The 12,368-nt window shown below is 39.2% G+C and overlaps 1 protein-coding gene across 2 annotated transcripts in view; it reads left to right on the top strand.

The window, feature by feature from the left end:
• Window positions 1-11,331, top strand: part of LOC121313338 (partitioning defective 6 homolog gamma-like) — a 59,467-nt gene extending 48,136 nt beyond the window's left edge. For both annotated transcript variants that reach the window (XM_041245749.1, XM_041245750.1), the window contains one exon: window positions 8,859-11,331. In XM_041245749.1, coding sequence (XP_041101683.1) covers window positions 8,859-9,850 — 992 coding nt within the window. In that variant the 3' untranslated portion in view covers window positions 9,851-11,331. The remainder of the gene's footprint in view (window positions 1-8,858) is intronic.
• Window positions 11,332-12,368: the final 1,037 nt, after the last annotated feature.

Genomic DNA, 12,368 nt, shown 5'->3' with positions numbered 1-12,368 from the left:
AAAACATTGCCTGGTCTGATGAATCCCGGTTCCTGCTGTTTCACGCTGATGGGAGGACTAGGGTATGGAGAAAACCACATGAGTACATGCACCCATCATGCCGCGTGTCAACCTTGCAGGCTGGCGGTGGTGGTGTGATGGTGTGGGGTGTGTTTTCATGGCACACATTGGGTCCCTTGATAAAAGTGGGGCAACGTTTGAATGCCACAGGATATCTGAACATCATTGCAAATCAGGTGCATCCCTTCATCGCAGCAGTGTATTCATCTGCTAATGGATTTTTTTAGCAGGATAATGCCCCATGCCACAGGGCTAGGATTGTCCAGGAAGGGTTCCACGAACATGACAGTGAATTCAGCTTATTGCAGTGGCCTGCCCAGTCACCAGATCTCAATCTAATTGAGCATCTGTGGGATGAGATGGAACGAGCTATTCGGAGTAGAGATCCACTACCAGCCAACTTGACACAACTGTGGGAAGCATTGGAGTCTACATGGGCCAGCATTCCTGTGGAACGCTTTCGAATCCTTGTAGAGTCCATGCCCCGACGAAGTGAGGCTGTTCTAAGGGCAAAAGGGGGTGCAGCTCAATATTAGGAAGGTGTTCCTAATGTTTTGTACAGTCAGTGTGTGTGTTTCTATCTATCTATCTATCTATCTATCTATCTATCTATCTATCTATCTATCTATCTATCTATCTATCTATATATATATATATATATATATATATATATATATATATATATATATATATATATTATATGTATATGATATGAAAGAAAGTTTTAAACAACAGATTAGGTACGTTAATGTCAGTTCGTCTGTTTTATTTATTTTGATTTAATGACCTGTAGTTATCAGTGGTTAACTCTAATTAAGTTGAGAGTGTGTTTTCTCTAGCACTCTTTGCAGGACCGACCCAACTCGCTTCGCTGACACAGCAGTGAAATACACTTGATTAGACATACAATAACTGCATTTGCATGGTGGCAGGTTCTGGCACATGAGTGAAGTATCTTTACTATAGAGGCTTGCCTACTGTTTTGTAGTTTGTTTAATTTAACCACTGCCCCACCCCCGCCCAACTGAAAATTTGACAAATCACATACTTCAGATATATTTATATATTGTGGTAGAGGGCCCCAGTGGTCAGGATGGCAATGCAACTTAACTACAATGATCACTTTTTTTAGTGGTCTTTAGAAACTCATTGACTCAGGAACTGGAGTTTTAGTGCAGTGATGCACTTTTTAAATTGTTTTTACATACATTGGGCTCCTTGCCCTTTTAAGAAAAGAGAAAAGAAAACTAACCCTGGTTTGTGGTCCTGTATTAATACTATTAGGGGTTAAATGAAACTCCTCTACTTTCCCTAATCTAAGTAACAAGAAGACTACTCCATTCTTATTATTGCACACAGTGAATAATATAATCACAAAGAAAGTTCTCCTTTTTTGAATCAAATCTTACATTTAAGACTTTGTCTGTCAAATTCCTCAAAGATACAGCAATGTCGATTCATCCCTTGTCAAAGCCAAACTGAAATCAGCCTTTCCTGGCTTTATAAGAATTTACTAAGCATGATCAGGTGAACTTTATACCCACACCTGAAGACTATTTTAGGTAATCAAACACTCCAACTAGTGGCCAACTATAATTATACAGGGAACAAAGAGTTGATTGCAAGTTTTTTTTGTTTTTGTTTTACAATTTAGTCGTGCAGAATTTTATTTTTGTATATGAAATGAAATCAACCAATAGAACATGCATTTACTCCGAAGCAGTCCAATCATAAGTGAGCGGAGGCAGAACGCAGACAGTTGCAGGTCTTTAGTAGGTTGAATCGGTGGGAGTCAAAGATCTGCTCCTTGTTATACAGGTGTCCAATCATGAGTGAGCAGAGGCAGGACATAATTGGGAGTTTAACCAATGGGAAAGTGAAAGATCTACCCTTGCTTTACAGCTGCCCAGTCATTCGTGAGAAGAGGCGGGGACATAAATATGCTAGGGTAGGGTGTAAAAATAGCTATATTTTGCACGATGTTGCTTATTGTAGAGACCATTATTGAGAATTATATTGAGAACTTTGAAATAATATTTAAAATTGCTTTTTACAAATTAAAAAAAAAAAAAAAAAAAAAAAAGTCATAAGACAATGGAGACATTGTAGTTGATTCTAGTTACAAATCAATTTTGAAGAAGGACTTTCTCAGAAGAAATTGAGGTAACACCACAAATACCTGAACTGACACAGGAAGGGAAAGGATATACTCACCATTTCCAACATTCAAATTATGAAAGAGGGCATGGTGAAGGCACCAATTCTTCAAATAGAGGTAATTATGTGGAATTACTTTCTCTGATTTCTGACAGCATGTTAAGCAATCACTTGTCAGTAAGCCACAGTATTCTTGGGTACGTGTAGCAAGATCCGAACAGCTTAACGCTTCAGTAGTACAGGAAGGAAGCCAAGTACGTAGCTAGAATGGCAGATTAAACAACCGATGATGGAAACGCAGCTGTCTTGTGTTTTCAGGTATGTGACTGACAGTGGCCCAAAAGAACAGTTGTTCTGTGAAAATGTGTTACATTTACTAAAAAAATTATAAAAATTCCCATTGGGCTTTTTTTTTTTTCTTTTTTTTTTAGAGTCTGTTGCTTTTTTAGTATTACTATGCAGGACAGCTGCTATAATGTCGTTGCCTTTATTAAAAATGTGCACAAATTAATCTACAGGTTAGTCAACTAATGCCGATAAATTAACTGTAACAGTTTGCACCTCATGAGTAAGCGCTTTGAGCTGCAGTTACTGTAAACAAGCACCCAATTGTCTTCCCAGCTTTGCTTGCATTCCAAAGTAGACTATAATGAGTTTTTAGTGATAAATGTTATTATACACAATCATGTGCTGTATTTTTTATATGCATAATCGCTTAAGACCAAAATTGCAATATTAAGAAACCTAAGACGGCAAACCTGAGTAGCCCAAACGTTCGAGATATTAACAAAACAAGAGGTCATGAATTCAGCTACGCTTAGAAAGAAAGCTGTGCACATTGATGAATTTTATTCATGGATTAGATTTACAATTAGCTGCAACAACAGATTTTGGTTTAACTTAAATCTGTGATTACATGCATCTATTCAAACCATAATGATTTAAAAAAAAAAAAAAAAAAGTTTAACTTGCGGTAAAACGAAGAGGCTTGAAAACACAAAACATTATTTTACAATATTTGAAAAAACGTAAAATGCATTTATCATTACTTGTTTTGTTTACTATTACCTACATACCTTTTTGACTTGCTGATTGAATTGATAATTGGGTAACAGTGGCTGAGATGGAGGCTTGCAAACAAACAAATGAAATGAACAGAGGGCAAGGTTGTTGAGGGTTTTCCCTCCTCCCAAACTTTAGTTTCTAAGTCAGGAATGGTTAGTCCAGGTCTCCTCCAGCTGCTAGAAATTCCATTGACTTGTATACTTGTAGTAATATAAGGATGTGAAAAAGCGCTCCATTAAATACACAACCTGAGGGTAAGGGCTCCATTAAATGCACAACCTGAGGGTAAGAGCAACTTTCAATACACAACCTGAGGGTAAGGGCAACATTCAATACACAACCTGAGGGTAAGGGCAACATTCAATACACAACCTGAGGGTAAGGGCAACTTTCAATACACAACCTGAGGGTAAGGTCTCCATTAAATACACAACCTGAGGGTAAGGGCTTCATTAAATACACAACCTGAGGGTAAGGGCAACTTTCAATACACAACCTGAGGGTAAGGGCAACTTTCAATACACAACCTGAGGGTAAGGGCTCCATTAAATACACAACCTGAGGGTAAGGGCAACTTTCAATACACAACCTGAGGGTAAGGCCAACTTTCAATACACAACCTGAGGGTAAGGGCTCCATTAAATACACAACCTGAGGGTAAGGGCAACTTTCAACACACAACCTGAGGGTAAGGGCTCCATTAAATACACAACCTGAGGGTAAGGGCTTCATTAAATACACAACCTGAGGGTAAGGGCTCCTTTAAATATAAAACCTGCACTGCAGGCCTCCTGATACTATTGGGCTATTATATATTATACTTTAAATGCCCAAATGTAGCATATTAATTTCGTTGGCAATACCCATAAAACTTTACAACCGGTGAAGGGCTTGAAACAGGCCTTGGTGTCTCCTCCCGAGTAACTATAAAACTTTTTTTTTTTTTTTACCCTTTTTATGTTAAAAAAAAAAAAAAAAAAAACCATCAAACTGCCTACAATATTTACTGCAGTGTTGAGGATGGTTTTCTTTCATTTTGAACTTGGTTTTGTGAAATACATCATTAAAACAACAAAGAATGATTTTTGAACCCCCTTATTTGTCTGTCGTGTGGTTTGGCAGGGAATGGCAGTGTTACAGTTATAACTGTGTCCCTCGTATTCCATAGCAGCCTGTTCGCCTGTCCCTGTTGTGGAGCTGCCTGCAGGAATTCCATGTGTCAGAGACTGTCCGGCTGGAGAGGAGTCTGGTTTGTCGCCTCGGGCCAGTCAGGTGACAGAGTTGGGCAACACTGTGGCTGATATCTCCATTCCAGCACTGTAAGGGGTGAAGGTATTATCCCTGCAGCACTAGGAAGGCTGCACTCGGAATACTTCTACCCCAGTGCAAGTATCAGGGGGCTGCTAAGAAAAACAAGACTATCCATTGAAACATGGAAAGAACCGCATAACCCTATCGACTTTTTAGTATGTTGCATTTTAATTTATTTCCTACAGATTTGTAAAGCAATGCAGGGAAAGAAAAATATAACTCTAAAGGGGATATTTCCACAGTAACTCACAGGACCATTCTGTAGGTAACGATATCACCACATACATTACAATGGTGAAGGCACTAGTTGAAACATTGCTCTCATAACATTATTTCTTCTAGGTTTTACCTTATACTTTGAATGAACGTTTTGAAGTTATGGATGGATAGCTTTCCCTCACAGCTATGTGAGAGCACCTCAGTGCTGACCTGTACACGACCAGCTATTCGGTTCTGGGACTCTTTCAAGAGCATTCTTCCAACTGTGCAGCTCATGAGGTGTCCACTGAGTTTCAGACCACTACATTGTGTCACCTGAGCTGGATTTGATGTTTGAACCCAGGCTTCCAAATATGCCAAGCATTAAAGCAGATAAGACTTCTGTGCTGTAGTTTGTAAAGACATTGAGAGTCAATAGATTCTTAACTGACCTGAGGTAGCAAAGCTGCTCCTTCAGATCAGTGGAAGAGCTCTACAGTAGTTATTGGTGGCACAAAACACTGATATCCCACGAACTGTACCCGTTATTTTTGAAACAAGTTGCTGTATGAACTCTCATTGTGACAAGTTCAAGCTTTCTGTTTTCACTGAGCCTCTCTCTATTTAGGCTTGAGTTTTGATATTCACAGCTCTCTTGGTAGTCTTTCTGTAAGATTAAAATACAATAAACTGAAATAATGTATTTATATCATTTTATTAGTTACTTTTGGCATTACCTTTTTAAATGTATCTCAGTGGAGGAGTTAAGTGATGTGGAAGAAATGTTGCAGCTTCTCCCTCCTAAAATTCAGCTTTACAATACCCCTGATGCCTATAAATAAAACGGTTGGACATAACTAATCTTATTTGTTATGTTAGGCAACAGCGCACGCCTATGAGACATTCAAGTGTAATTTGGGAACGGTTGTGTTAGTTTAGGTAAGGATTGTGTGCGTGTGTATGTGGGTGTGTGGCCGTTTAAACATCATAAGACACATACGTTTCAGAATTTAGCTGAATTTAGCTCTTCCCCAAGACATCACAGCATTCCATCTGGCTGTCTTCAAAACATCCATCTTATTTGATCAGAGAGTTCTCAATCACTCACCCAGCCAAGTTAAGAACAGCGCTGCATTCTGCCAACATATGAGAGAGATTATACTTTTAATAATTGCCAAGTTACGGTATAAACCACAATTGTTTTAGGACAGCAAATACAGATGCAAGGTGTTACAGTACAGGACTTAATGTTTGGTCTTGAGTAAAAGGATAAGAGGTGGTGGTGGCTTTGAATCACATTTTAGCCACCAAGATAATTTTGTGACCTTGGTCAGGAAACAATTTACTTGTCGATTTGGTCCCACCCAGTTGTGAAACTATGTAGACTCAGGGCCCCTCTGGAAACTGTTTTAATGTCCAGTGTGAACACTTCCCTACAAAATGTACTCATTAATGTATTTTTATGAACTACTTCATGCATTTATTTGTATTAGTATGATGCATAGGGACCTGCCTTAAAAGATCTACTTGACATTGCAGTGGCTCACTCCACCTTTGCTGCTAGCCCCAGCTTGTCTGCTGTTGCTAAGACCTCCCACTTTATAACATCAGGCGTCTCTCCCTGCTGCCTCAGAGAGGAGAGCTGACTCACAACCACTTGCTACTGGATTGTCCAGATGCAGTGTGCCCTGCTTGTCACGTTTTAGTTGCACTGTTCTATCTAGATTTCCTTTCCGCTACTGGCACTCATACAGAACAAGAAAAGGAGACCAAATGAGGTTCACTCTTGGCTGCAGCTGGTTGATATTAGCATCAAAGCAAAAAAGAAATATACAATGCCACTAGTGTTAATTTACACCCACTACAGCTGTGTAGCCCTTGTTTTATTCCCAATCATTGACGTGTACCATAAAATGCAAATCTAATATCTACAGTTTTATTGTTAAATCCTAATTTTAACCATTTAAAATGTACATGTATTTAATTAAATCTTTTTAATTAAATAGTCTGTACACATGTTGGTGCAGTCAGGATGCTGAAGGCTGTGGAGATTGATGCCATTTTTATAGTTGTTGCTGGGTCTCTATAGACAAATGTGTCACAAAAGGTTTATGATTAAGGTCACACTTAATGTGACAAGGTCTGGACAAAAAGCATGTCCCATAACATGGTGAGCAGAGTTTTGGGCCACCATGGTTTGCAGAGCCTGGTTTTCAGTCATCCTTCAGGAATACAGAGAAATTTCACAACGAATACTGTCTAATTCCTTCAGGAAAGTTAGAGTTGGAAATCTGAAGCAAGTTCATTCTACAAAATGGCCCGTAGTCCGTCTCGAAGCTTTTTGATTTCATCAGTCATTTTCACGTTATTCAATGTTGAAATGAAGACACTGAAAATTATATTGAAAAAGACTTACTACTACAAATGTGTGTCATTGAATATATTTTGTTTCCATTACTGTTGCACAACAAGGAGATGCAGGACAAAAGAAGGTGCTACATGTGCTTTGTTTGTTTTCACATTGACTTTTCTTTAACTTCAAAAACGACTACTCTAATCCATTCATAAGGCAAAGTGTCTATCATGACTAAGACTGAAAATCCAAATTGCAGTGTAACCCACCTAAAGATGTGCGGTCAAGTTCAGATGAAAATATGTAATTGTTTACCTTAAACCCTGAAGAATAAGTATCCCTGTTTCATTGTGTGTCTTCCCATTTCCTCATGCCTGCCTGATTCTGCAACCTAAGGTTCAGCTGAATCCTGACATTGCAAGACCACATTCTGTGCTTTCTTTCTGAAACCTCAATCCAAGATAATGAACCCCCAACTCACAAAACATCACTATCCTAATTAACAAGTAAATTTCAAAGTAATCTAGTTGTCTACCACATCCCCCATCTCCACCCTTGCAGTTACCCTTTGTCTAAAAGAAAATGGCCTGGTAATTGTCACAGGTTTCAGTTCAATGTTTGAACATATAGTTGCTGGGGTTCTCTTGAACCACAAAAATTAGTTGTAAAGCGTAAAAAAAAAAAAAAAAAAAAACAGGTACTGTACGGCTGACATTGAAATCATTGTTTATAAAGGGCATCCCTGCTTGTATACCAGGAAATATAAAATATTTTTTACATTTCACCCTGGGCACACAGAGTTCTGGAAAGTTGCAAGTAAGCAGCACAGTCCAGGGTGTATTTATACTTGGACAGTACTGTTTGTCTGCATTTTTTTAGCTGTGGTGAACAAAATATAATCTCTCCAGAAAGCATCAGGATCCAGGAGGGTGCCTTCTCTGCCTGTACCTTTGCAAGCAGCTAGGCCCCCTGTTGGTCAGATGAACAACAGTTTCTGATGTAATGATCCTCTGGCCTGGTTCCCAAGCTTCCTGAAATGCCACTCTCCTTGGTGGAAGTAATTTTGCCTTTTGAAGTGCTTTCCAGAGCTGTCAATTCCTGCTCCACAACTCCCCAGAGGAGAGAATAAGCACACTCTCAGTGGTGTAGAGGCCAGCCCAATGCAAGTCTGCCAGGCTGCTTCTCTGTGGAATTTGCTTGTTTATATAGTCTTATCTGGCTAAGCACTGGTGTTTCGCCTGGCAGGCAGCCCTGTAGACAGCAGCTGTCTAAGCACAGGGGGTGACGCTGTTATTGGTGTCATTTCATAACATCTCTAATTACTTTGTTTTGTGTTTCACTGTGCTTTAAGATTCACTTTCTACTTCTGCTTTACATGTTGTTAACATGTCTTTATTATTACAAGTAGTGGTACCTATTTATTTAACTTTAAAAACAAACGTTCTGTTTTCAGAACTAAAAAAAAAAAAAAGTTAGTTTTAACAGTTGATACGAGTATCAAGATATATCCCTAAACTTGTACGACTTCTGAACACTGAATGGGTGATCGTGATCCTTCATTTTTATTTTCAATAATGGTAAATGGTAAGTTCAGCTAGTACAGTAGCAGGAAATTCTGATAAATGACTGATTTATATGAATCCACAGACTGTCAGTACTCATGGACACCTTCATGGGTATCTCTTCTAAGAATTTTCTTTTCTTTGTATTTCAGAGGAAGTCGACTACAGCAGTTTCGGCACCAACACCCTGACAAGGCGGAAGAAGGCAGTGGTGACCCTCCGCAACGATGTCAACCGCAAGCGGCCGCACATCAGCATCAGCATGCCACAGGACTTCCGGCCTGTATCCTCTATCATCGATGTGGACATTCTGCCCGAGACCCACCGACGGGTACGTCTCTACCGCCACGGCTCTGACAAACCCCTGGGCTTCTACATCCGGGATGGCACCAGTGTGCGGGTCACCCCCCACGGTCTGGAGAAGGTGCCGGGCATCTTCATCTCACGCATGGTGCCGGGCGGGCTGGCAGAGAGCACGGGGCTCCTGGCTGTCAACGACGAGGTGCTGGAGGTCAACGGCATTGAGGTGACGGGCAAGACCTTGGACCAGGTGACGGACATGATGATAGCCAACAGCCATAACCTCATCATCACCGTGAAGCCTGTCAACCAGCGCAACAACATCATCCGCAGCAGCCGCATCTCCGGCAGCTCGGGCCAGTCCACAGACAGTGGCAGCTCCACCAGCCATCACAGCCTGCCTCCCCCTTCCGTCCTCAACCAGCACCTTCTTCAGAACTTCCACCCGGACGACATGGACAGCGATGAGGAGGCCGATATTGTCATTGAGAGCAGCCTCAAGCAACCCAAGAAAACGGCAACGCCTCCTTCGAAACCACTGTCCCAACGTTCTTCTTCCAGAGGCCAGCTCCCAATGCCACCCAGTCCCCCACGACCTCCTTCCTCCATCTCCAACGCCTCCACCGCTATTGTACAGTCCCACCCCAGCAACGGCAACAACAACCTGAGCTTCAGACTGCACAAGGAGCTCTCTCTCCAGCACCACAGCAGCAGGGGATCCATCAGCAAGGAAAGCAACGGCAGCCTCCACAAAATCCTCAATAGCTTGAGAACAGACCCCAGACACAGCCTAGTCCTGCCCAGAGGAGGAGTAGAGGAGGACGGCACCGTTATCACGCTTTAAAATTCACACCAACCTTTTTCTTTTGCAGACGCTGCTCTGAAGTCTTGCATCTCCTGTGTCTTACAGAATATCAAAATTGAAAGAAACACTAATTAAGGTATAACAAAAAAATGTATACTGTGTAATTTAAAGCTAAAAAGAGGTGGGTTGGCTCTTTTTTTTACGAGGGGACCACAATTTTCCTGTGGAGATTAACTGGTTCTGACCTTCATTTTGTAATTTCCAAGGAAATGTTGCTGCTATAATGGTTGATATTCCCAAACAATCAGACAAAATTAAACACTCTGATCCATTGTAAACTGTTGAGAATTGTTTTCATTTTAAAATATACAGTAGATGCTTCTTAATTGCACAAGGAATTGAATCAAAGAATACAGCATCCATATTATGTCCCTCTGCTGACACCCGATCAAGTTTTATGTATGTGTTTTAAATTAAGGGATTAAGTTTTGTGCTTGAAACGTGCCTTCTTACTTCGTCTTGAAATTTGATTAGAGTATAAATAACCCCTCATGCTAATTTTCAATTACCACTTTTCTTAAAAGTAACTGTCAAGAACATAATGATATTTACTGTATTTACAAGAATACAGTACTGTATCATACAGCAATACTACTGATTACAGTCAGATCAATAAAAGCCATTAATAGTAATGTTTTAATATTTTTGTATGCAGAAATGTAAAAGGAGAGTCATTATTTGAAGAAAAAAATCGATTAACGTGTTTTATCATTTTCTTAATGTTTAGGTTAGTTTAAAGTACCTGCACAGTCTCTTGCACACAAATATTGACACTGAGGTTGAACAATAGGTATAACACGATGAAGGCATTCCCATTCGTCTTATTGATTTAGTTTTTTTTTTTTTTATGGTTTTACCGCCAATGCTGAACATATAAAATGGAATCATGCTTACCACGTAGTCAGGACTAAACGGTTTCACTGACCAAACGTCATTAAAACTCAAAGGATATAACCATAAATCATAGTTGCATTTTTTCATGAAAGGAAAATAAATGTGCTTTATATTACATAAGACATACCAAACAATGTTGCCTCTGTTTTCCTATCCTTAAATTAACCTTCACATTTCTTTGTTACTAGTTTTGTAACAAAAAGATTTAATTTTATGAAACAAAAACTGATGCAAATTGCATTTGGTTATAAACACCTTGTGCAATAAGGCAAACGGCCTTCCCTGACTAAGGTAGAGGTGTGCAATTAGGTGGATTCTACTGTATTTGATACAGGATAGAATTGTTTTGTTTACATTGATTTTACAAGCCTAATAAATTGTAGCCACAAGCTAATATTATTTTGTAGAATGTCGTTCATTTACGTTTGCCAAGCCTTTGCATCTTGCTCGCATTCATGGACAAGATGCCTGAGTAAGTATTATATTTGAAAAGCCCCATTTCTTTCATCAACTCCATGATATATTTTACTGTGTAACACTTTTTTTTTTTTTTTTTTGTAAAGAAATAACTTGAAACCTGCCTGTTTTATAATGTAGACCCAATATAAAAACCGCATTGCTTTTGAATGCTGAACTGAGCTGGAATTTGTCTTTGTTATTTAAGTAGCACTAAAAATAGGTTTTTATATAGATTAGCACAGTTTAGGGTATCCAATAAGGAAGTATTATACTGAACATGCAACAATAAGACCAAACTGTGTTTGAACCCTTTTGTACAAAGAGCTGGAACTCTTTCACGCATTCTCGTTGATGGAATTATCTTTAGGACAGCGCCACTTGCTGGTAGGAAACCATCCTAGTCAGGGCTCCTAACCAGTCTTCATCACTAAATGTAACCTTTAATGTAAAGGAATTAATTCAAGGTTTTATTATTTATTGCAAATTTGTCACAGGATTCACTGGATTATTTAATACCATCCATATAAGGTGTGAAGAGTACAGTATCTGCATATAAATCATGACTTACCTGTTGCAAACAAAAATAATAATAATATTATATAAATGGCGTGGTAATGTGTTATTGGTACGATGAAAAGTCCATTTTTGCAGAATTGTTTTATTTCTGTGAGAAATAGATACATGGCCAAAAGCTAAAATGTACATGTTAAAGGGTAGTGTCCTGGCAAACACATAAAACACCTGTCAGGCTTTTAGGTATCTTTTTAAAGGATAATGTCATTCAAGCAGTTGTATGTCAATCGTTACACCCACTTTCAAAAACTTTGATTTGTATCACAATTTACTTCCATGTTTTCACACATTTATTTTTTAAACTTCTTGTTTATTTGTTGTCAGATTTAAAACAGAAGACCGGGAGGTGGAAGGTGTAAATAAAATGTCCAGTGCCACTGTCGGTGTAAAAATATTGTACCAATAATTTAACAAATGGAAAGTAACCAATGTCTGCGTTATAGTTGTGTGGTCTTACTGGACTCTTTCTCACAGATATAAGGCTTACCTTTTTAAATGCTCAATTTAGGGTTGCGGTACCAAGTTTCAAATATTTGCTAAACTACATGGAAACTGTGTTGGTTTGAAAAGC

This window comes from Polyodon spathula, chromosome 3 (genome assembly GCF_017654505.1).
Source record: "Polyodon spathula isolate WHYD16114869_AA chromosome 3, ASM1765450v1, whole genome shotgun sequence".
NCBI classification, from domain to species: domain Eukaryota; kingdom Metazoa; phylum Chordata; class Actinopteri; order Acipenseriformes; family Polyodontidae; genus Polyodon; species Polyodon spathula.
The sequence above is the reverse complement of the archived record's forward strand: the minus strand, read 5'-3'. Positions and strand labels throughout refer to the sequence as shown.